The 23,444-nt window shown below is 44.1% G+C and overlaps 2 protein-coding genes across 5 annotated transcripts; both read right to left on the reverse strand.

The window, feature by feature from the left end:
* Positions 1 to 624: 624 nt before the first annotated feature.
* On the reverse strand, positions 625 to 21,182 carry RAB9A (RAB9A, member RAS oncogene family). 4 transcript variants are annotated; one of them, XM_068163117.1, is made up of 2 exons: positions 21,098 to 21,182; positions 625 to 1,436 (listed from the first exon to the last, which is right to left on the reverse strand). In XM_068163117.1, exon 2 carries the CDS (start codon positions 1,400 to 1,402, stop codon positions 797 to 799), a length of 606 nt encoding a protein of 201 aa, XP_068019218.1. In that variant the 5' UTR covers positions 1,403 to 1,436; positions 21,098 to 21,182; the 3' UTR covers positions 625 to 796. The 4 variants fall into 4 exon arrangements, with proteins under 4 accessions (XP_068019218.1, XP_068019217.1, XP_068019220.1 ...); XM_068163116.1 differs by lacking the exon at positions 21,098 to 21,182 and adding an exon at positions 9,670 to 9,775; XM_068163119.1 differs by lacking the exon at positions 21,098 to 21,182 and adding an exon at positions 9,110 to 9,198.
* Positions 16,384 to 21,178, reverse strand: TCEANC (transcription elongation factor A N-terminal and central domain containing). The gene is made up of 2 exons (XM_068163115.1): positions 21,098 to 21,178; positions 16,384 to 17,512 (listed from the first exon to the last, which is right to left on the reverse strand). The coding sequence occupies exon 2, from the start codon at positions 17,502 to 17,504 to the stop codon at positions 16,419 to 16,421; it is 1,086 nt and encodes a 361-aa protein (XP_068019216.1). The 5' UTR covers positions 17,505 to 17,512; positions 21,098 to 21,178; the 3' UTR covers positions 16,384 to 16,418.
* Positions 21,183 to 23,444: the final 2,262 nt, after the last annotated feature.

Here is a 23,444-nt window from a genome sequence, read left to right on the forward strand (position 1 = left end):
GTGGATCCCTTCAAGTGCTATTAAAGCTGACTGAATAAAACATACCTTTCTCATAAGTAAAAATAGTTACACTTCAGGTACTCAGATTAGTTATTTAACCTTGTGGGTAATTATGGGACTTAAGGCAAAGACATGTGTTAACTTAAAAACACAATCATCATGAGTGTCTTGTGTCAAACTACTGGCAAAAATGACTACTGCATTAGAACAGCAAAGCGAAAGGAAAATGGATTTCAAAGAAGTAGGAAATGTAATCCCTACTTAAGCAACATTAGGCAAAGAAGACCTGCAAGTTATGTATATTAACTTACAATAAACACATTAGAGATGAAGTACCACTCACAGCAAAAGGAATGTAGTGAGACTGAACTTTAATATCTAGCATTAAGAAACTGACTTCTAGAGAAACAAAAAGGGAATGCTGACTTCATAAAAATATACACATATAAAAGTATCTCTGTGCCTGAATTCCAGAACAGTTTCTCCAAAGTAGTGCTTCTAGAACTTTCAAGTTTCAATTGTATTCAAAGTGTTTATCATTTGAGTCAAGTTGGCAAATTACATCCTCATGCTCACGTTCTCACTTGGCACCTTCCTGAACAGAAAGTGTCACTGATTCAATAATGGATCACTCAAGAATGGAAATTTTTATTTGGCTCCCCCAAGAAAGCAGCAGAATTGTTACAAGTTTAATATTAGAGTGAAACCCATCTGTTATTTTTGTCTACTACACTTCCCACTTTTATAGAGCAAGCTAGTCAAAGGTGATTTGGCCAAAGAAACCCCCCCCACTAAGTCAACAACAGGATGAACTGGGTTTCGGTTTCCGATGAAGGTTTACTGTATCCGTTTGAATAAAGTGATCTGATCTGTCTTCAGAGGCTAGAACTCTTCTAACAGCTTCTTCAAAGGCTGCTGCAACGTTAGTGGCATCTTTTGCACTGGTTTCAAAATATGGGTGGTTGCCATTATTCCTGCACCAGTCTTGGGCTTCTTCTGTAGACACTTGCCGTTCATCGATGTCAACTTTGTTACCCAGTATCACAAACGGAAAACTCTCAGGCTCCTTGACATCTGCATAATAAATGAATTCCTTCTTCCAGTTGCTTAAGTTTTGGAAGCTTTGAGAGTCATCCACACTGAAGGTTAGCAGGCAACAGTCAGAGCCTCTGTAGAAGGGAGTCCTCAAGCTCCTAAAGCGTTCCTGACCTGCCGTGTCCCATATCTGCATGGTGACAAAGTGTCCATCGACTTCCAACTCCTTATTTAGGAATTCCACACCTATAGTATGAAACAGCTGTGCATCGAACTTGTTGGTGACATATCTGTTCATCAGAGAACTTTTACCAACTCCACCATCTCCTAGCAGTATTACTTTAAGGAGCGATGACTTTGCTGCCATTTTTATGGGAATATATCCTCCTGGATTCCCAGACCTGGAAGATGAAGAAAAATCATTTAGAAAGGAAAGAGCTGTAAGCAGATACACACTTAGATATCCAGAAAGGGTTAAAGTCTACCAAGCTCAAGTCTCATGTACAAAAGCAGGAAGACTATGTCAAACAGGTGAGGCAGATACTCACAGTAAGAACACCCACCCATGAATACCATGTGTTTAAGAGGTGCCTCTACCACAGACTGCCAGGGGAGGTTTAGGCTGGGTGTTAAGAAGAAGCTCTTCACAGAAAGAGAGACTGGCCACTGGAATGTGCTGCCCAGGGAGGTGGTGGAGTCACCATCACTGGAAGTGTTTAGGAAGAGACTGGATGGGGCACTTGGTGCCATGGTTTAGTTGATTAGATGGTGTTGGGTGACAGGTTAGACTCCATGATCTCAAAGGTCTTTCTCAACCTGGTTAACTCTATTCTATTCTAAGCAGTACAGTGCATGAATTACTAGTCTGCCACTTGGGGCACCTGAAAGCTTTCAGTGTTTGTGCAGAAGAAGGATCACATCATAGTCAGTGAGGACAACAATTCATTTATGGTCACTGAACAGATCCATGGAAGAAAGTGGAGTGAGACAATGCTACAGAGCACGTTACCTTGAAGTGGTCATGCTTATGCCATATTTCATTAGCAAAAATATTTAACATGCAAAAACATGAAGAGGAAGACTGAGGAATAAAACAGGACACTATCTGTTACACTGGAGTAACTGCAGAACTTCACCCAAAATTGAAAGCAGACAAGGAATTTCCAGTCACCTCAAGAGGGAACAGAGTTACATACAGAACAAAGGGAAGTGCTGCCATTTGATTCCAAGAGCCAGGTGAGCAGGTGTTGCTACATGAACATTCAGTAGTTTACAGTTTACTCCTTGCAGAGCAGCCGTGATGAATGGAATACTTCTACAACTACCACAGAGGCAAACTCACTGTTGCTCCTTCAAATGGCACTCAAGATGCCGAACATCAGTGCCAAGCCTACACTTAGTAGGTGTCAACTTCCTGTGGTAAAAGTGTCACAGAGCCTGGAAGTGCTAGTGAAGAGCCTGGCTGCCAGCACAGGGATGGTGAATTAGTGGCATTAATGAACCTTTTCAACTGTCAGAACTTAGTGTTAAAGCATTAATTATTTATATATATGTATTTAAAGAGTTAGCTCATTAGTGCTTTGTGCCAGCCCAAGGTCCCCCTTAGTGCCATCTAATAGTGTAGAAAGAATGTTTTACTTGCCTGGGGGTATTGCTTGTAAGAGAGCCCAAACTTCTGTTTCTGTGTGAGGAAAACTGTGGTTCCTATACCTCCCCGTTACTGAAAGAGCTCAAAGTACTTGAGCCAAACCAGGCTTCTCTGAAAATAGCATCTATTTAAGATGGAAATGGGTCATAGGTTGCCTAGTCTGTCTCCTTCTCTGAAGGCAGGAATGCTGTCTTGCTAGTTGTAATTAGCATTGCTGGCATATACCTCACCCACAGAGTATGGTATTGGAATTAACACCTGATACAAGCTGGTGTGAGAATCATATGACTCTGTGCTGCCTTGGAATCAAAGCCCACACTGGAAACAAAACATTTCAGGAATTTTTTTGCCTTCAACTTTCCATCTTTGAATGCTCATTTTGTTTAACAATCTACAACCCAAGCCTCCACACAGAGGGATCTACAAAATCAAAGGAAGGTCAGCTGCTTCCATGAAAAATTTGTTCAGGAAAAAAACCCCAATCCATTCATACTAAACAACTCAAAACAATCTTTATAAATCCTTAAGATCCCTACAGGTTTATATCACAACAACATTACAACTGCTTAGGAGTGGATTGTTCACTTAGTTTTCACAGAGCAATCAGAATAGCTGAGAATATGCACAGACACCTCCTTGTGTACAGGGGAAGTCTTAGAGTCACCAGCCTGCCTGCACATGATTTCCACCTCAGTGCTGACATATTTAGAAGGGTCTAGTGTCTGCACTTACCTCCTTACCTCCCTAATCTCTACTACTGGGTAACAAGTAAGTTATTTGAGCTACATCATTAGATAGCAGCATCTTAATAAATGCATTCATGAGAACAGAGAGTACCAACTATTTCCTTGTTCTTCCACTTCAGTGTAGAACAAGTTACAATTTACTTTGTCCTGTCCCACTGACATCACAAGTTCCCTAGAATACAACATGAGTTAGAAAACTGACCTCAGTACAGGGGTTTTAAGCTGTATTTGTTTCTTTACCTTCTGCAGCTGGAAGGGCTGCAGTTATTGTCATGGAACCCCATTTCAAGAAGCCCCATTTCAAACAAAATGCAAGGCAACTCTGTTGACACTGTCTAGCACTTTTGTGCATCCAGAACCTAATTCATTAAATTTCAACCATGTGGACCATTACAGTAAGGTCTAGCAGACTGATGACCATGAAAATCTTCTCACTGGATGGACAATTTCAGATCAGCTGCAAACCACTTTCCACTAGAACCAAACCTGTCCTTCTACACAAAGGCTACAGAACCAATCTTCCAAGGCTGACAATCAAGTATCATCTCAGTGTGGTGTTGCAGGCAACATCCCTCTTCAGGACAGTCAGTTTCCACAACAGAAGCTGTGGTGCTTAGCTAGCAGTTTGTTTTCCTGCAAACCTTCTCATCCAAAATATAGTTAAAGCTGGAACAGCAAGAAACCATGCTTAAAGGCATTAAGAAGCGTTTTTGTTTGGAAGCAGCTGAGACTTGTATACAATTAAGAGTTCTCCTGATCCTGTAAGGGACACATCTGTAGCCCCACTGATTAAGCAGTGTGGAGTATCTGCAGAATCAGGATGGTAGCTGTCAGCACAATAGGCTGCTGGGGTTTTTTTCCCAGTAGCACACCATTAAATAGGTTAAGATTTTAATTTGTTTTTAAAGACAGCAATTTTTGTAACTGTTTTTGGTTTGTTTTTCCCTCTCAGTTATGAGGCCTTAACACTTCAACAAATAGAGTAACAATAAAATCCTTAAGATGCCTGGAGAACTGATGTTACATCTCCTACTGCATACTTTGAACTCAGCTATATAATGTACTTTCTGACAATGGTTTTGAAAGGAACAGTCAATATGTTGCTGGTCACGAGCCAACAATGCACACTTGCAGCCCAGAAGGCAAACAGCATCATGGGCTGCATCCAAAAGCATGGCCTGCAGGCTGAGAGAGGTGATTCTTCCCCTCTACTCTGGCTCTGGTGAGACCTCATTTCAAGCACTGTGTCCAGCTATGGAATCCCCAACCCAAGAGGGACATGGACCTGCTGGAACAGATTCAGAGGAGGGCCACAAAGATGAATAGAGGGCTGGGAGAATTTGGGCTGTTCAGCCTGGAGAAAAGAAGGCTCCAGGGAAACGTTACAGCATCATTTCAATATTTGAAGGGGATCCTACAGGAAGGCTGAGGAAGGACTGCTCATAAGAGGACAAGGGACAGTGGTTTAAAACTGGAGCAGAGTAGATTTAAGTTGGACATAAGGAGGAAGTTCATTATAACTAGAGTGGAAAAATACTGGAAAAGGTTGCCCAGGGATGTAGTTGAGGCCCAGTCCCTGGAGTCAATCAAGATCAGACTGGCATAGGGCAGCCCATCTAGCTGGAGGTGTCCCTGCTGACTGCAGGGGGGTTGGACAAGATGACCTTTGAGGGTCCCTTCCAATGCCATGCTATCTGTGCATCTATGGTATGATATATTTCTCAAGCTTTAGTACTGTAATAGTTCAACTCAGATCACCATGTACCACCTAAAAACAAAGCAAAAACTTCACTTCCAGTATGCACCTGATTGTTTTAACCACCACCAGGAACTGCAAGACACCAGAGAAATACACAGAACTATTTGCTCCAGTTATTTCTTACATTAAAGCTAATTATGCAGCACAGTAAGAGTACTCTCAACCTAGTACCCAGAGGAGTCTGCAAAGAAACAGGTTTTCCCCTCACATTCCTTTATCATTTCAACATTCAAAGAAACTCAGAGCAAATAAAAAGCATTTCCACAGCAGCCCACTTTGACAACCATCTCTGAATTTCTTTGAGGGCTCAAGCTCTCAAACCACTGACCTGGAAAAGGAATAAAATCCAAGGTAAAGCAGATTCAAGTCTGTTCCAACTAATCACGCCCATTTGCAGGCTAATATGTTTTCAGGCAAGCCTTTGCTAAAAGGAGAGGGCACTTTTCCTGAAGGTTTGTGAAAAAATAAACCCAACACACTCTAAGTTTCTGACAAGCAGAATAATTAGTTCCATACTGAGCCTACCAGTAACACTGACCGTGTTCCATAACTTCCTATCCTCAAATGTACACATACACAACACATCCAATTCAGCTAGGAAGCTTACTCACAATTTGTGTGTGTGTGCTAAGCTGTCTTATTTTGTTAAGCCACAGGTACCAGAGGTTCAGTTTTAAAAGGCACACAAAGACTTCAAGTATTTTGTCTGACAAAAACACTGCCCTCTCTCTCATAAGTATTCTTTTTCTTAACACCAACGAAGCATTTAGCAATGTTTAAAAGGCTACCACAGAAAAATGTTGTTTCCTGTACTGCAGTAGCTCGTCAAGAAGCGACATAAACAGCTTCTCATCAAAATAGTTGAAAAAGAGGTTCCCAAAACTATCAGCATTGCAGAACAAAGGGCAGAATCCAGAACTATGCAGGTTTGAACACTTAAACTTACTGTTTGTGGAATTGTTATGCCTCAGCCTTCAATCACTACAGAGTAGCTGTCACCTGGAGCAGAACTGCAAGCTTCCAGAAAGCTGAACAGGAGGGGCAGGTGCAGATATTCTCCCTTTTCTTTGCTTAGCCAATCCTTGTTCCTGCATTTAGAAGGTACTGTTTTACACCCTGGACAATTAAGTGGCACCAAAAAATGACTTTTTAGTCCCTAAGAGGCCACAAGCTTATCTGACCTGTACATATTTTGTTCTCAATTGAGAGGGAAACATACAGATACTAAGCCTAGATGCTACTTAAGTGCAGTACAAGCTTGGACTTTAATCAGCCTTCAAAGGGACTCTCCCCTCCATGGAGTACTGACACGAGAGTTATGGGTCAGGAACACCCCTTTATTGACAGCCATCTACGAACTGCATAGTTCCCCAGAAGCCTGGAGGCCCTTCAATCACATGGTTCCAGCTGCTGAGATCCTAATCATCTTGTAAGTCTTCTTTCCTCCACCCATGATTTCATCATTGCACTGTGAGGGTAGTTTGTGTTTTCTGTTGGCATTTACCTTTGATAGCTTGATGACAGGCTGTCTGAAAATCATGTCCAGTAGCAAGCAGCTTAGCCACACTTTACCTAGCATCCAGCACCAGAATATCACTAGAGTTTATTCATTTGTAGTATGAATACAACCCAAACTGAACTGACACACAGCTGCTGCCACTCATTTGTGTACCAGAAAAGGTGTGGTCTGTGATTTCCTTTACACATTAATGTTTAACACCTACATAGTTCAGGACTCTAGTTCAAACAGTTCCCTGGCATGACTCAGGACTATGAAAGTAGCAGCAGCTAAGGGAAGGAATCTTTAGGTCTGCATAAACCCCGGATCATGAAATCATTCCAGCACCAACTGCCAGAATCACTTCATTTATTCTACTATATCTAGGCACAAACTCAATCAGCAGAACTTGTCAGGAGAAATACCCACATTTATACATCTGCCAGTCTAATCTCGCAGAGACCTGGCCCTCACTTTCCATCCCCAGCTATTAGTTACTCTCTGATTTAATCAAAGTTGACATTTCTCAGCAGCTCACAGTTAAGCATTTCTCAACTTAAATGTTCCATTATTTTCAGCCAGTTTCTTAGGTGCTGCTGCTTTTGGAGCAACATTTCTAACAATTCATGAGTTAGCTGACATTATCCTTTCAATCTACATCTGCTACTGCTTCCACTCTTTCAATAACTTATCAAGCAATCATTTCTGCTCATGTGTTAGCATCTGTCTCCCTTTCATCAGCTGTGTTTTTCCTCCAGGGACTCAGCAGTAACAGTGTCTATTGGTCAAGCCACATGTTGCATTCAGATTCTCTGATCAAAGGCCATCCCTAAGGGATTCAGTGGGTTACACTGTACCAGGCCAACAGACTGTCTGCACTATAAAGAATTAAAACAAAACCCAAAACATCACTGATAATGAAAAACAAACAAACCAAAACAACCAAAGAACTTCAAAGAATTCTTACTAGCCTCCTTACTGGGGAATTTTTAATCACTGTGAAACATTTATGTAAAATTACAGTCCTAAGGGACTGAAGCATTTGTTCCTCATGATTTATTATCACTCCCATGATTTGCCCAGAGAGGTTGTGAAGTCCTCTCTAGAGACTCTCAAAACCCACCAGGAAGCATTCCTGTGTGGCCTGCCCCAGGTGATCCTGTTCTGGCAGAGGGGTTGGACTAGATGATCTTCAGAGGTTCCTTCCAACCTCTACCATTCTGTGATTGCTAAACTGACACAAAACACAACCTGACATCTAAATACCTTCTTTGACCCTCTACAATTCTTTCCATACATTTTCAATTTAGGGAAACTGGGGGTTTGAGCACTCAGAAGCAAAACAAGGACTGAGAGAGCATTTTTGTTTGTTTTAAACTACACTTTCCCTATTTTTAGCCTCACAGAAAAGTCTTTACTAACATTAGGACAAACCTGGGTTCCATACAACCTGAAATAACACAAACAAAACCAACATTCATTATAAATTCTGCAGTGATACTGAAACACAGATATAGCTGCACCATCCTTTGATTAGATTCCTCTAGAAACAGAAGTGCTAGAAAATGAAAGGTCTGCAGTTATTCTGCAGAATATTCTGCAGGTATGTCTGAGAAGCAGCTCTCTCTCCTAACTGCCATTACAGCTTCTTACCTTGCAAGTTACTAAGTAGTCTCCAAAAAAACCCCCATAAATCGCCCCAAACCTCAGCTACACACAAGCCCCCTGGCTCTAAAACCAGGAAGCACTGCCAACTTCAGTGTTGTACAACACTTTAAAAGTAAAAAACAAATAAGCCCCACATGCTTATTTAGTAGAGCTGGAAAATTACCGTGGACAAGAATGAAAGAGGGAAAACACGTAAAGTGGCCGACTGCAGGACAGCTATCTGCAGACATTAAAGCATTTTAACTCCAAAACCTAGCCAAGAAGTTCCCTCCTTGCCTATCCCACTCAAGTGAATAAAATTAAGTGCTCCCCACGTATCTAGTTATGTGTGACCTTGCTATAAAGGCCACTAATATAGTGGGGGTTTAACACCAGTTTATCACACTCTTCAGTTATTTTGCACAAGTTACGTTTAACATGGAACACTTATACTGAAAACTACTCATTAACGACTCATTAACCACTCGGACGTAAGCGTCCTAACCTAATCCTTTTGGTTCTCCAGCTATCACCACATCCGCGTTTGCACAGCCATCTGCCATGGTGCGAGAAGCAACCGGCGCTTGCCGAGCAAAGCTAAACCAAGTCGTTGGTTCAAACACGAAGAACTAACAACTACCCCGCTCAGGGTCCCTCTTCAGCAGACAGCAACATGAAAAGGCGATAAAGAAAGGCGTTGAGGGGACAGGTAGGAAACCAAGTTTCCCCCAAAGAGATGGCAGACCATTCCCAGCACTGCGGGGAGGGAGACTCACCACGCGCCGGCTGGGGATGGCCTGGCAGGAGCAGCTTCCCAAAGGAGCCACCGCCTGCCCCGGAGTCACGGGATCCCCGATCACGCCACACTCCGCCGCCGCCCGCACTGCCTGCGAGGAGCGCTCGGGGCCCTCTCCCGCCCCACACCGGCCCCAACGAGGGGCGCTCCGCTGCGGCGGGGGCAACGGCGGGGGCAACGGCGGGGTCTGCCCTCCTGCTCCCCGGCTTGCAGCCGGCAGCTACCGAACAAGCACCGGGGAGTTAGCCCGGGAGCCGGCAGAGCTCCGACAGCGGAAGGGGGAGGAGCGGGGAAGCAGCAATAAGCGGTGAGTCAAGAGGAAAGCAAATAACAAAACCCTAGTCAGCAGCACACCGCTGCCCCCGCTCCGCCGCCACGGCTGCCGGGGTAGCTGCAAGAGAGAGACCCCCTCGGACCCCAACGGCGAGCGAAGAGAAAGCCCTCGGCCGGGCCGCCATCCCCAGGACACCAGCCCCGAGCCAGCGGCCATTACCGCGGAAAAAAGGAGAACGCGACGCCGCCACAGCAGCCGATACTTGCCCGCGGGGAGTGCCGCCGGTCCCGAGCCCGGGCTGCACCGTCGCCCGAAGTCGCCGCTGGGCGCTGGGGAAGGAAGAAACAACATGGCGGAGCGGGCGGGGGCGTGGCCCGAGGGCACAGAGCCCCGCCCCCGGGGAGGCGCCCTCCTCCTTAGGCTCCGCCCCAGCCGGGACCGCGGGTGGCCCCCGGGCGCGGGGGAGCGCTGTGGGCGCTGGCCAGGGGGTGAGGCGGGGCTGCGAAGAGCAGGTAAGGGGAGCAGCCGGCGCACGGCACCGAGGCGGCCGCAGAAGGCCGGCTCTGTAGCGCATAAGAGAAGAAGAATCAGGGTTTCATTACGAGAGGGTAAGACTTCTGCTTGCTTTAGAATGCTCTAAGGCCCATTTAGAGTATCTGCAGGTCAGAGTTCTTTATTAAAGGCAGTGGTCTCACTGTGCTTCACTTCAAGGGCCCCACGTATGCAAACGGATGACTAGAAGGCAGCTTCTCTTCACCAGTAGAGACATTTGAAAATATACATGGATTGGTGAAGAAACCAACCCAAACACAAAGGATCCTATTTAAAAAATGTATGCAAACACTCTGGACTAATTCAGAATAAGGTCGACTTGATTGTTTAAACAAGATCACAGGGAAACAAAAAGCCTAAAGAAGCTGGTGATAAAAGTCTTTTCTGTGCTCTTAAAACTCATCACGAGGATAGGGCACAATGTAGTTAAAAGAGTAGAAAGTATTGAAGTGGACTTAAAAAGGTTCCCACATCATCAAGAGGAATAGATGATGACAGGCTTAAGGAAAGAGCATTTGAAATACATCCTTTTGCTCCAGCAGTCATCACATGCTTCTCATCATAAGGGAGATGCAATCAGACTGGAATTGCCACTTGCAGTGTCATCTTCTTTTGGATCAGATTTACCACATGGCCCAAGGAATGGGAAACAAGATCCTAGTACCACCATAAGGAAATGCCTCCTACTGACAGGAGAAGGATTACTAAAAGGCAGTCCGTGCTAGAGGCAAATCTGATTATGCTAGACCCGATCTTAGTTATCAAAGATGGACTTTGAACTGCACAGCCTTTCCCTATGGACTTGACTGATGCTAACTGGAGTTTTGGCTAAATATTTCTCACTGGATCTCCCCTGCTCTTCTTGTTTGGGTGCTGTGGGACACAGAGCTGTTTTACTGAAGCCACTGTCACTGTGCTCCTTGTCATCTACCCTCTCTCCTGGCTCACTTCCTCTTGTGCAGCAACCCACCCTTGTTGCTCCTTCATGTGCATATTCACCTGAAAGCTGACTTTGCACCTCAAGGATTTTATTCACAGACCTATATTCAAGAAGACACAGCTGTTATGTTGTGTGCTGAGGAAAGGCACAAGTAACATCCTGATGGCAAATAAAGAGCAGTTTTTTGTGTCTGTGTATGAGAAAGTTCTGTATCAGCAAGGCTCATAGAATAGAACTTGTGAATAATGCCTTTTACTATCTCTGGCTGCCAAGGAGACTTTGTCCCATCCTGGCAAATGATGACATGGCCTCAATAAAACATGACTTTGTCACCTCCTGGCTGAAGTACAGCAGTACAAAATAAGGGGATATGAAGTCATCTCTGCCTTTATGTTTCTGTTAATACCAAAAAAGCAGCAAGCCAGCCCCCAAGCAATCCAAGAAATTGTCAAAGTACTCTTGTTTCTTTCCTTATCTTCCAGTGAACTCAGTGCACTGGGCCATTACACCCTGAAGATTCCCTGAAGGACTGTCATTCAATGTTTGCTCCTTAACACAGCCTGTTAGCAGGTAACTGAGCTTTTGGCCTTTTTCTTCATTTAAAGAGTTGCAATTCTTGGCTTTAGTAGCAAGACTGAAAGGAATATATTTTAAATAGAAAACAAACAGCAACAATTTACTTTTCACTTGGAAAGAAGAACAACAAATGGCAGATGGGTACCTCCCTGAAACCTTCTACCTGCTGAGAAGGTTATGAGGCAGATACAAAAGGCCTGCAACAAAACAGGATGAAACAGATCCAGCAGTAGATCTCCAGGAACCAGATGAGGTTTTGTCACTGGTGTTAAGGTAGCAATACTGACTCCAAACAGAGTACTTCTCAGAATAATATCTTTGCTTTTACATTGAAAGATGTGTGAAATTGATTAATTGAGCTCTTACCTTTTTAAGACACATATTACAAGTTCTGCAGCTACAGGCTGCCTGATCTTTGGGTGCAACCCATGTTTAAGACCTCATTGCTACTATCTAAATCATAGGATTCAAGAAGCAGCTGAATTCATAGCATCTTTGGAAAACCCAGTGAAAACAAATACAGGCCTTACTCAGCATACATTTGTCCTGTATCTGTGTGGGTCACTTCTGTGATGCTCCTTTGCGGACTAGCATCGTGGATATGCTAAACATTGTACCAAAGCTCATTGTCTCTGCTCATTAAAAAATGAGCTATCTTTTTCCCATCTGGAACAAAGATGACTTCAGCAATATAAAAGAATCTTACTTCTCAAAGCTTTCCTTTAATTCTTGTTTCTGGACTCTGATACTCCCTGTACTTCAGTACTCCAGGCCCTCCTGCTGGCACATACACTGTAGAGGTGTAGTTGCGGGTTGACTTTTCAGAGCCCTTTTGAGCCAAAGCACACAATCTTATCCAGTCAAATATTTTAAGCCTGCACAGTTACACCATCTGGGTAGGGGCAATACAACCTATTAATGAACTGCAGCCTGGAGCAGCAGCAGTTTGCTTAGTGAAACCATGACCACACCTTTTAAAATAAGAGCAATGATTTTGCTTGAACAACGGTCTCTCATACTTGGCACTTCATGTCTGTAGGCTACTCTGACATAGTGACACAGGACATCTGCCTTCTACTAAACCTTTTGAGTAACCAAGATTGGATACAGACACAGATAAAAAAAAAAGGCCAAAGTGGTAATGAACTGTGTTTGGTGAAAATAACCAATCACTTAGGATGGCCCACAAGGTAATCCATAATTCATGATTTTGTAGACAGTTTCACCAACAGTCAAATGTGAAGTTATGGGCAGAATTAGGCATACAGTGAAAATGAGCCCAGATGAGCTTTCTCACCAGCTGTGCAGGAACAAAGCTTCATTTCCTATGGATTTGTGTCTTCAGCATACTTACAGCAGGCTCTGTTCACTCTGCCTGCCTCCCAATCCTTTCTGTTCCTTTCTTCCAGTATTTCTGGGTCTCCTCCTTGTCCCATACTATTCTTCTGGATAGGCAGGAACATATTTTGTGCCTGGCTTTTAAACAGTACTAACAGCCTAGCAACTATGAATGTACTGAGAGAGAAGCTAGCAGCTTAGACTAGGTTACTCCTGAGTAAGGGTAAGGGCTCCCTCCTCCTCTTCCAATAGGAACAGAAAATCTTTCCATGATTGCTGGATTTCACAACATTTACAAATATATTCTCAGCTCTCAATGTCCAGCTTTAACTGGATTTGTCACAAAGCCAACTATTTGGTTCAGTTTTATTGGGAGGGAAGGCAAGGGAGGAATGCCTGCTCACAATATATTACCACTGAAAACTACTTTAAAATGCTGACTTTACAAGTGTGAGGGTACTAAGGATTTGCCCTAGCTCTGACTCCCCTCAGTTTAAAACAGATGGAGGAATATTAACAGGTAGTTGAAAAGGGCCCATGGTTACAATAATTTTGTTTACTGACAGTTGTATCTCTACTGCCAGTTGCAAGTACAATTGTTAGCAACTGCATTTTATTATTGTCACATCCTAGAAGAAAGGGCAAGATAGAAGAGAATAGAATTAACCAGGTTGGAAGAGACCTCAGAGATCATCAAGTCCAACCTATCACCCAACACCATCTAATCAACTAAACCATGGCACCAAGTGCCTCATCCAGTCTCCTCCTAAACACCTCCAGTGACGGTGACTCCACCACCTTCCTGGGCAGCTCATTCCAATGGCCAATCTCTCTGGAAAGAACTTCCTCCTAACATCCAGCCTAAACCTCCCCTGCCACAGCTTGAGACTGTGTCCTCTTGTTCTGGTGCTGCTTGCCTGGGAGAAGAGACCAAATCCCCACCTGGCTACAGCCTCCCTTCAGGGAGTTGTAGAGAGCAATGAGGTCTCCCCTGAGCCTCCTCTTCTCCAGCCTAAGCAACCCCAGCTCCCTCAGCCTCTCCTCCCAGGGCTGTGCTCCAGACCCCTCCCCAGCTTTGTTGCCCTTCTCTGGACACCTTCCAGCAACTCAACATAGTTCCTGAACTGAGGAGCCCAGAACTGGACACAGGACTCAAGATGTGGCCTAACCATGGCTGAGGACAGGGCAAGATGATGTTAAAGGTTAGAACCAAACGACCTTCTTGCTGCTGCAGGCACAGCTCACTCAGACCTGCAGGGAGGCAGAATTGTGCAATGATTTGAACAAGTTTTAAGATATCCACTGTTTACATTTTCTTAGCTGCTCTGTGGATATTGATCTGTAGAAAATCCTAGTCATGTAGCTTAGCACTATACATTGAGTGATGGGCTGCTCAAAAGAAGATGGTGTTACACATGGTCACAAATGTAGTCAGTACCATGGCTACAAATTTTACCCTTGAAACATATTCCATCAAAGCCACTGCTCATGCCTTGTAGTGCTTCTCTTTGCCAGAACAAAACTTGGACGAGCTGGACATTGCTGGAACGACTTCAAACCATCTGCAGGCAGGAATTATTTATAAATGTCTGTTGTTCATAGCTAAAATAAAGTCTCCTGCAACACAGTGTTCTGACACAGCGCAGTACTGGCATGCAGCTCTCTTCAACAGGACCGTGACCTCCAAAACAAAAGCACAAACTTTGTGCTTACTGTGAGGCAGCAATACAGAAGTGTTTGCTTTCCTGGAGTTTCACTGAAAGCTGAAACAAATACCTTAAACAGAAGGACTTCCAGTTAAATAAGCAGAACTACATGGAAGCACCAATTCCACCACGTGGGTAAGGTCTGGGAGGGAAAGTCAGACATGAACTGCTTGGTTACGCAGTTGAACACTGGGGACTTGGCCTCTCATGCCTCTGACTGCTTTCTCTGACAGGTCATGTGGCTGGGGAGCTCCAGAGTAGTGCTTTAGCCAAGGGAAGCTGGCCAGCTTCAGCTGGCTTAGAGCTAGGTGGGTGCAGGAACTGTCCTTAATTCCTCTAGCAAATACCCACCAGGTTTCCCTGCTCAGCTAATGGCATTTTAGCCTTGAACTGGCACATGCCTGTTGTGCATTTGTAAAAGATATCTCCATTAATGCCAAGTATGAAGTTTTATTGTATTTAGACAATAGGGGGAAACAAAACACTTTGTGCCTAAAGCACGACTCTGGCAAGTTATGAACCCATTTCACCATCTCCCCTGTATTGCAACAAAGAAACTTAGGATGAAGGCTATGTTTCCAAACAGTACTACTGCTTTGCTGCAAGAAGCTAACCTCTCAGGCTGGGCAGACTTCTTTGCTGCATTTCCTTGGGTTCCTAAGCTGACACATTGGTGTGTTCAGAAAATTAGGACTCAATGCAAGACTCATTTCCTTTCATTTAAACATCTCCAGTAACTCAAAAGCCAGTAAAGAACTCAAATCAGGGACACAGCAGGATGAGCAGAACTCTTCTACAGACCAACAGATAGATGGGAAAGAAACCCAGACTCAGATGTTTCTTTGAGTTCAGCAAAGAATACCTCCTACATTTGAAGTACTCAGCTGATTGTGAAGCAATTTAAGTTGTCCAGAAAACCACAACTGGACTATCACTCAAGTGAGAAGAAAGCTAAAGTGGTGGCTTTGTTGTTGCTGTTTTAGAAACAAATGCTTCTAGTACACTAGAATGAAAATGTGCATACGAATTGGATTGCCTTCTGTTCTTTTTTCCCTGGGTAAAAACATCAATTTCCTCAGTTCAGGACAGGTGTCTCAGTTCAAGAGAGGATATCCATTCACAAAGGGATTGACTCCCCTTGGCTCCATACCTGTATTTATTAAATAGAGATAAATTTAGCAATGTATTTATTTCTTTTTTTGGAGACAAACTGTTGTCTGATCCTGCATTAATTTCTTAACAGTTGCAGGACACATCATCCTGCCTTGCAAATCTGAACTGCAAACTGGTAGACTGTCACAGTCCTATTTCCCTCCCAAAAGCAAAAGCAGAATTTGCTTTCCTTTGCTAGCTCCTCATTTTTAAGCTCTATTTTTCATTCCTTTTTTTCTGCTGTTCAGTATTACCTCTGAAAGCAGCTTCATAATCTAACAGTTACTTGCAGAACAGGAGTCCATGCCAAACATTCTGTAGTGCACACAAGCATGTGAACTTCAGCTTTGGAAGCTGTTTATTGTGCATGAAACTTACTTTCTGTGAACTAACTCCCACTGAAGATAATGAGAATTCTGACTACTCAGTACTTTGAGGAAGGGAAATTGCATCACATCACTTGGAATATTATTAATGGATTTACTAGCGAGTATTCTTCTCTCAGAGGAATACTCAGATGTTACCATTTCCCCCCCAATATGTAAAGAATTTGTACATATTGATATTACTTAACCCCACAGATTTATTCAAGTCACCTTCCAACATAACACAGCAATTGTTTAAGCTCATCTAGCACTTCTCAGTGGCAGCCATCTACACAATCTCAACAGGCGATTTTATATTACACCGTTTCAGAAGAGAGACCTTCTCCTGGCTGTGTTTTAAGACCATTTATTAAAGAGACATAGCATTACAAACAAATCCATCTGCTGTGATACCACTGTTCCCCACACTTGTTACAAATAACATAAGTCAACATTTGTTCATCTGGATCTGTGCTTCGCACCCAGCCCGGCAGGAAGAGAGCTCCTCTGGCGATGGCGGTGACGGTGCAGTCACACTTCTCACAGCGCCTGCATTTTATTTTGTTTGTCTGTGTGCCACTAATGACTTGTGGAAGCTGATGCTCCTGAACAGCTGATTCTGTGTACAGAGCCCTGAGCTGCTTCAGTTCATCGCTGGCCATTTCCATCACTGTCATCTCAGCAAAAGCCTTTGGGCTCAGTGTCCCTGCAAGCAGGTTATGCTTTAAGTGGCAGCTTTTCGGGTTCTTCAGGTTGGAAATTTTGCTCCTGATGCAATTTTTATACTTTCTTTCACTTCTGGCATGAAGAACAAAGCTATGTTCTTCGATTTCTTTTGCTAGCTCCAGACATTTATCATTTTCTCCTTCATCTTTGGCAGAACCAGTCAAAGCTTGACAAAGAAGATCTGTACATTTACACCTCAGAGCTGTCATTGGATCCTCCTGCAAGCTTGCTTCATTACCAAGAGGTTTAGAATCCTCATTATCAGTGTGCTGTTCCTCAAAAGAAGAAAGCTGGTTCATGCTGCCTTCTGTGTCATTACTTAAGTCAACATTTTGAACAGCCTGCAATGGGACCAATGTTTTATAACTTGTAGCATCTAATGGCTCCTGCTGACATGGTCCTTCAGAAAGCGACTGCTCTCCGGGGACCATACTGAGATGTTCCACTTCCTCTTTCACATGCACAGAAACAGACTTCTTAACTTGTGTTGGCTGAACACAATTATTCTTGTAAAGTGCTTTCCACCTTGATAGTAACTGCTTTGCCTTCCTTTTCAGCTCTGCTGAAGGACAGCTCTTGAGTACCCTGTACACAGCCTTGGCAACTTCTGTCCCCTGAAGACACTCGATAGTCATATCGACACCTTCAAGTTCTTTAAGATGACCCTCAATGTCTTGGAAATTGTTCTCAGACAGCAGTTTTTCAACACAATGGGCTCTGTGCACAATAATTTTCTGGTCAGACATTTTTAAACCTGCAAGCAAAAAAGTTTATTGCAGTTATGATAGCCATTAATTTTCTGTAGGGTCTCATAACACTTCCTTTCCATTTCATGCCGCTTTACATTATGATGTTTGTACACATCCCTGGTTCTGCCAGCTCGCTTTTCTTGAAATGGTACACAGTGGAGTTAGTGGAGCAAATGTGACATGCAGAGGAACCTGGATCCTGGAAGAATGGAAATGTGTATGCTAGTCTAACTTGTGCCAGGCTAAGAGTGGCTGAAAGGCAAGTCCGCAGGGAGCTCTGCTAGGATAGAGTTAGCAGTTTTAAAGCAGGGCGTGACACCAGCTTTGAAGGAAAAGCAGAGTGTCCTGCCAAACCCCACGTGCTGCCACCTGTGTCATGGGGAACCACAGACACATGCAAAAATTAGATACAGGGGGGGAAAAAATGGAAAAAAATCCCAAAACATTCTCACAAACAAAGAGGAAGTTGGGGAAAGTTGTTTTGAAACTTTCTGAGGAGCAAGCAAGCGTTTGACAGAACATTGCCAAATGGGAAACCACTTTACCGCTTGAGGGAGCTGTAAGCATTGCAAACCCATGTCATAAGTGCAGATGAGAAACTCCAGCCTGCTAAGAGAAAGCAACTTCCCTAAAACCTTCAGGAGACTTCTCATTTTGAGAGTATCCATTTACCTAAACTAGGCAAAAAAGTCCAGTAAGTCCAAAGGGGCTGGGATACAGAGAGGAGGGAAAGAGTGTGTCCCTTCTCCAGTCATTGTCCTCTACATTGCTCTTTTGTGTGACCTTTTCTGAATTTGGTAACTGACCACTTTCCCACCTGATTCAGTGCCATTTGGTAAATGCTGCTGAACAAATATTTGTGAAGTTACCTGAGCTTTCTGCTGTCTTCCTAGTTTGGGGGCAATAAAATCCAATGAAGTGAATCATAGATTATTGTTATTGTAGAGATGCAAGAAAAAAGTACCAATGTTAGCACCACAACTTTGTGCAGTAGAAATTAAACATGCTGACTTCTCCTACAACTGCACAAGGTGTTTTCATCCTGCAAGAGAACAGTCATTTAAGCTCCAAGTGTGTATTGAAGGTTACAAGGCAGAGGTTGACTATTATTTCCAATGAGACTCTGGTATTTTCTTGCCAAATCATTAACAACTCTCCCACTGACTGCAGAGTGTAATAAGTCACTTGTGTATACAGGAATAAATGGTGGTGATCAATAAAAATGATGATGATCCATAAAGTTGGTTTGCTCCTAAGAATACAGGTCAGGCAACCTCAGGTTTAAAATATGGTCATCCTGTAGTAATACCAAGTTGAATGAGAATCTGTTTAAGTAGTAAAATGACTAAGCAGGAGCAAACAAACCAACCCACCCAGCCTGAGAGAATTGCTACCAACTGCAGAGTCAGCACCTGGGAAACACTGCCCTTTCCAAACCCGTTTTGGGTAAATGCCTTGTCTCTGCTACATGCCTTATCTGGTTCAAAGCCATACAGAGATAGCTCCCACTGATAAACCAAGAGAAACTCAGAATGCATACAAGTATGTGCAGATGAATGTCTTGGAAGGATAGAGAAGGCTGAACATCAGTCCTCTTTTCCCACATCCTCAGCCAGAGATTTTTTTCTCCAAGGATCTCTATGTAATCAGAAGAAAATCCATACCACAGCCAAGATAAATATCAGAAGTCATCAAGTACTTCTAACAGCGCAATAGAGTTTTTTGCCAAAGAAGTGATTAATACTATAGCAGAGATGGTGCATAGCACAGCTCTGGGAACACCAGATTTTTTGCTCTGGGCAACCTAAATTCCATATAAACAATGAAAGTACTTAAATACTACTTTAAACTCAGAGCCCAAGAGCAAATCCAGAGTCCTCACAGCCAGCATCCAAGCCCCAAACCACATTCCTTTATCCTATCTACAGTGGGAGAGACAACATCAAAGATGTCACCAAAAAAAAACATTTAGGGGGGGCTTTTTTTTCATCTTGGCAAAAATCCTCTCAGCAGGACAGCTTTCCCTCTGAACCACACAGGAATTCATCTTTGAAGAATAGTCACAAAAGCTAAGTTAACACAGGAATAGCTGAGAAAATATAACAGCACTATTGCCAGATGTCCGTGACCGCTGACGCCTCGCTGACCGAGAAAGTCACCTCTCAGACACACACCCAGGAGCAGTGGAGAACCTGAGCTCAGGGTTACTGGTGTAATTCCCCCAAAAGCCCTACTTCACCTACAGAATGCTATCACTGTGGTGCCAGAGATAAAATGCACCTTTCCTTTTCTGCATGCAACAGAAGAGAGCCACAGTGAGCAAGAAAAGGAAAATTGGGTATGAATACTACATAAAACATTGTTTCAAGAGATTTTCCAGGACAACATCTGGTGGAAGCCTTTGTGCACAATGGCAAATTGTCTGATAAAGCCATACCTTTGTTCTGCACCTTTATTTATCAGTGGCTGCTTGAACGACAGTGCTATTAAATAATCAGGATCTACATTGTGCTTCTCACTGGCAACCTTCTCCCACAGCTTTCTTCCCAGGAGGGACAGGACTTTTGCAGGGGAGAGAGGGCAGAGTACATTGCACTCATGTGAGGATGCACACAGCAGCCACTTCCACGAGGTGAATTTTTAATGCTGCTTTGGAGTTACTTCTCCTAGAAGCAACTTCCTTTAAAAAAAATCAATGCAGTGCATAATGAAGCTACCAAGCCTCAGGGAGCAAGCCCAAAGCAGAGTTGTCAGCATATTTTTCTAATAAGATCAAAGAAACACGCATGGATTGAATGAGATAAGAAAAGCTGTTGCCCTTAGCAGACTGCTTACCCACTGGCTTCATTTGACCTCTGTACATAAGTTGGAGCTCAGGAAAAGACTCACAATATTACAGATGCACCAAACAACCTCTTTAAATTGTCTCATGGCAAAAAGGAGCTAAGAAAGTTCTTTACTAATTGAACAGCTACAGCTGTTTTGAGTTCTAGGAGGTCCAGCTGATGTTGTAGTGGACACACACATCCCAGCAGATGTTACCTTGCTCACAGTTTCTTTTAACAATTTAGTTTAGAATTAACCTTATTCTCACTGGAAGATACTTCAGCTTTTCTTCTATCTTGTCTGCCTTACCTGTGCAAATTTTTCTACTGAACTGACTGGTTATCCAAGTTAGACAAACAACCTAAACCTTAAAAATGTTAGAAGTAATGCATTATTCCACTGATTTGGCATCCTTATTTCTACTGGTACAGCTGACCTTTCTAATAAAAATCTTCCAAGTAGTCAAAAAAAGGACAAAATTTAGTTTTAACAAGTTACAGATGGCAAGTATCAAGCAAAGGTGTTAGTTCTGTCCACTACAGGATAATAATACAGACTCAAAAGACATTCTAATACATTGTGATTCAGTGGGGCAATGATAAAATGCATGAATAGTGCAGTGAGAATTGTCATTAACAGTATCATCTGAAATGATGTATAAATAACATGTGCTTATATTTGCTTTAAAATTTGCACCAGTGCCTCTTAAAGGCACTTCTTACAGTCCTACTCCTTTTTACTTGGGAAAAGAGACTAACACCTACCTTGCTCCAAACTCCTTTCAGGTTGTAAACAGCAATAGTCTCTCCTGAGTCTTCTCTTCTTCAGATTTAACTCCAGTTGCTCTGGGCAGACTTGGCCTCTAGACCCTTCACCAGCTTAGGTGTCCTTCAGCAACCTTCTGCATCAGCACAGAACTTCAACGAATCAGACTGGCTTGCAGATGGGAGCCTAAATCATCAAGTGAAAATGTACTTAAGCATAACTATTTAATGTTATGTTTGTTCACTCAATGCATTAGAGACAAAATCTGAGTCACTTTGGAAAAGAACAAGCAATTAATTCCCTTGAATAGGTTTCTTTGACAAAGTATCTTTAAAGCTTATTTTCATTTGTGTAGAGGTAGCAAAAACTTCAATTCTTCCTACAAGCAAGAATGTTCACAGGAAATTGTGCTGCTAAGTTAATACCAAAATGGAACAGGTATGTAATAGAAACATGTTCCATGAACTTTGCTGAGTTGTTGATCATTTGTCAGATGAACAGATTTTATATTGCTTTAAAGTTCAGTTTCTAAGTTAAGCCTCAGCTGACTGTTATTTGTCATTCCATGCTTACATTAGATAGTGCTCTACCATTCTTTTACAGGCTTGCCACTGAAAAATGGTATGGCTTTTTCCCTTTAAAGAAATCCTTTGTATGCAGAAGAGCACATGTTCCTGACTACTCTGCAGAGAAAGTGTATGATATGATCAAAGGGTTAATAATGAGACATTACTAGTGCCTGCTAGAATTCCTTCTGCTAAACCATGAATATACAAATATGGAAGTATACAAGAGCTAAGCATTTGAGTCTTGATCAAGACAACTGATCTACTGGCTGAAGTAAGATGTGAAATATACTTGAAACTGATTTGTATGTATTTAATTATGAGACACAATACAGCATCGAAAAGCATGACTTTCCCAATTCCTTTGTCTATTAATATGGTTATATGAGGACATCAGTGCTGCACTGAGGGCAATACAATAAACGTCTACAAAAATACCCCATAATACTACCATCGCAGATATCCATCATGCAATTTTTCAAGGTCAACCTCTTCTGCAAGCAAGAATTATGGGTACCTACAAAGCAGCCCAGCCCAGCTGTATCGATTTGTCTGACAGGAAATCCAGCCAGATGCCAGCCTGTCTGCAGAGGTTTGGGGTCAGTTTCACACCGCCAGCATCTCACCGATACCACTGCAACCTGCACGTCGGACGCGGGCCCGAGAAACTAGGCGGCAGTCAGCCTACAATGACTCCCACAGACACGGGTGGGCCAGTGCACGCAGTAACTGCAGTACAAAATGCCACTCAGGAATGCCACGGGTACACCAACTACACCCCCCACCCCCCCAATCCTTCATGAAAACCTTCTCAGGTCAGTTCTTGCTACCTATCCCATCTAACTGAAGTTTGATCCACTGCTGTATGCCTCAGGGGCGAAATGTGCCTCCTCAGATTCCCGGCACACCCCCAGGCGAAGAGAAGCCAGCAGGGACCTACCCACCAACGCCCCCGGGAGCCATACACCGCTGCCCCCGGCGCGCTTTGGCCCCGAAGCCAGAGACGGGGCCGGCCCGGAGCTACCGGGCAACGCAGAGCGGGAGAGCAGAGGGGGGTGGGGGTGTTCTTCTTGGCGATCGAGGCCGCGCCCGCCGCGGGGACCCAATTAACGGCGCTGCAGGAGGGGGGGCACCGATCGCTGCCGCCGCACCTGACCCCCCAGCGCACGGGAAATGTCTCCCGGGTATCAGCTGACGAACTGACGGGCACAAGCCAAGAGAGAGGAGCCGCGCACCTCCCTCCAGCTGTCCTCCCAGCCAAACACGCAGCACCACCACCCCTATCCCCACCTCGTACCCCAGAAGCGGGCCCGGGGCCGTTACCTCCGCAGTGGGCCTGGACACGGCGCCGCCCTTCCGCTTCCTGCTCCGCGCCGGCTCTGGCCGCCGCCATCTCTGGCAGCGGGCTGTGCGCGCGGGCAGCCGTACGCTGGTTCCCGCCCGCCGCTGCCTGTGAGCCCTGCCGCTAGCGGAGCGTCCTGCTGCGGACACTCGCCTCCCACCGTGGGCAGGCCCGCTGGCTCCCTCGGGGGCGGGAGCTGACCCCCAGCTGAGAGGCCACGTCTCCATGGGCGTGGAGAAATGGTGGGGTGCCCTCAGTGTGAGATCGCCAGCGGCCGCTGGAGGGCTGAAAATGCCCTCGAGAGAACAGCAGCCGCGGAAACAACGTGCTTGCTTAAGCAGCCTCGGGAGTGGAATCACAGCTTCCAGTACGGCTGCCGACAGGTTTCGGCCATGCCTTTTCTAGCCTCAGACATGGCCATGGGGCGAAGGGGATGCA

This window comes from Melanerpes formicivorus, unplaced genomic scaffold (assembly GCF_026170545.1).
Source record: "Melanerpes formicivorus ecotype bairdi unplaced genomic scaffold, bMelFor1.0.p_v2 SCAF_70, whole genome shotgun sequence".
In the NCBI taxonomy this organism is placed as follows: domain Eukaryota; kingdom Metazoa; phylum Chordata; class Aves; order Piciformes; family Picidae; genus Melanerpes; species Melanerpes formicivorus.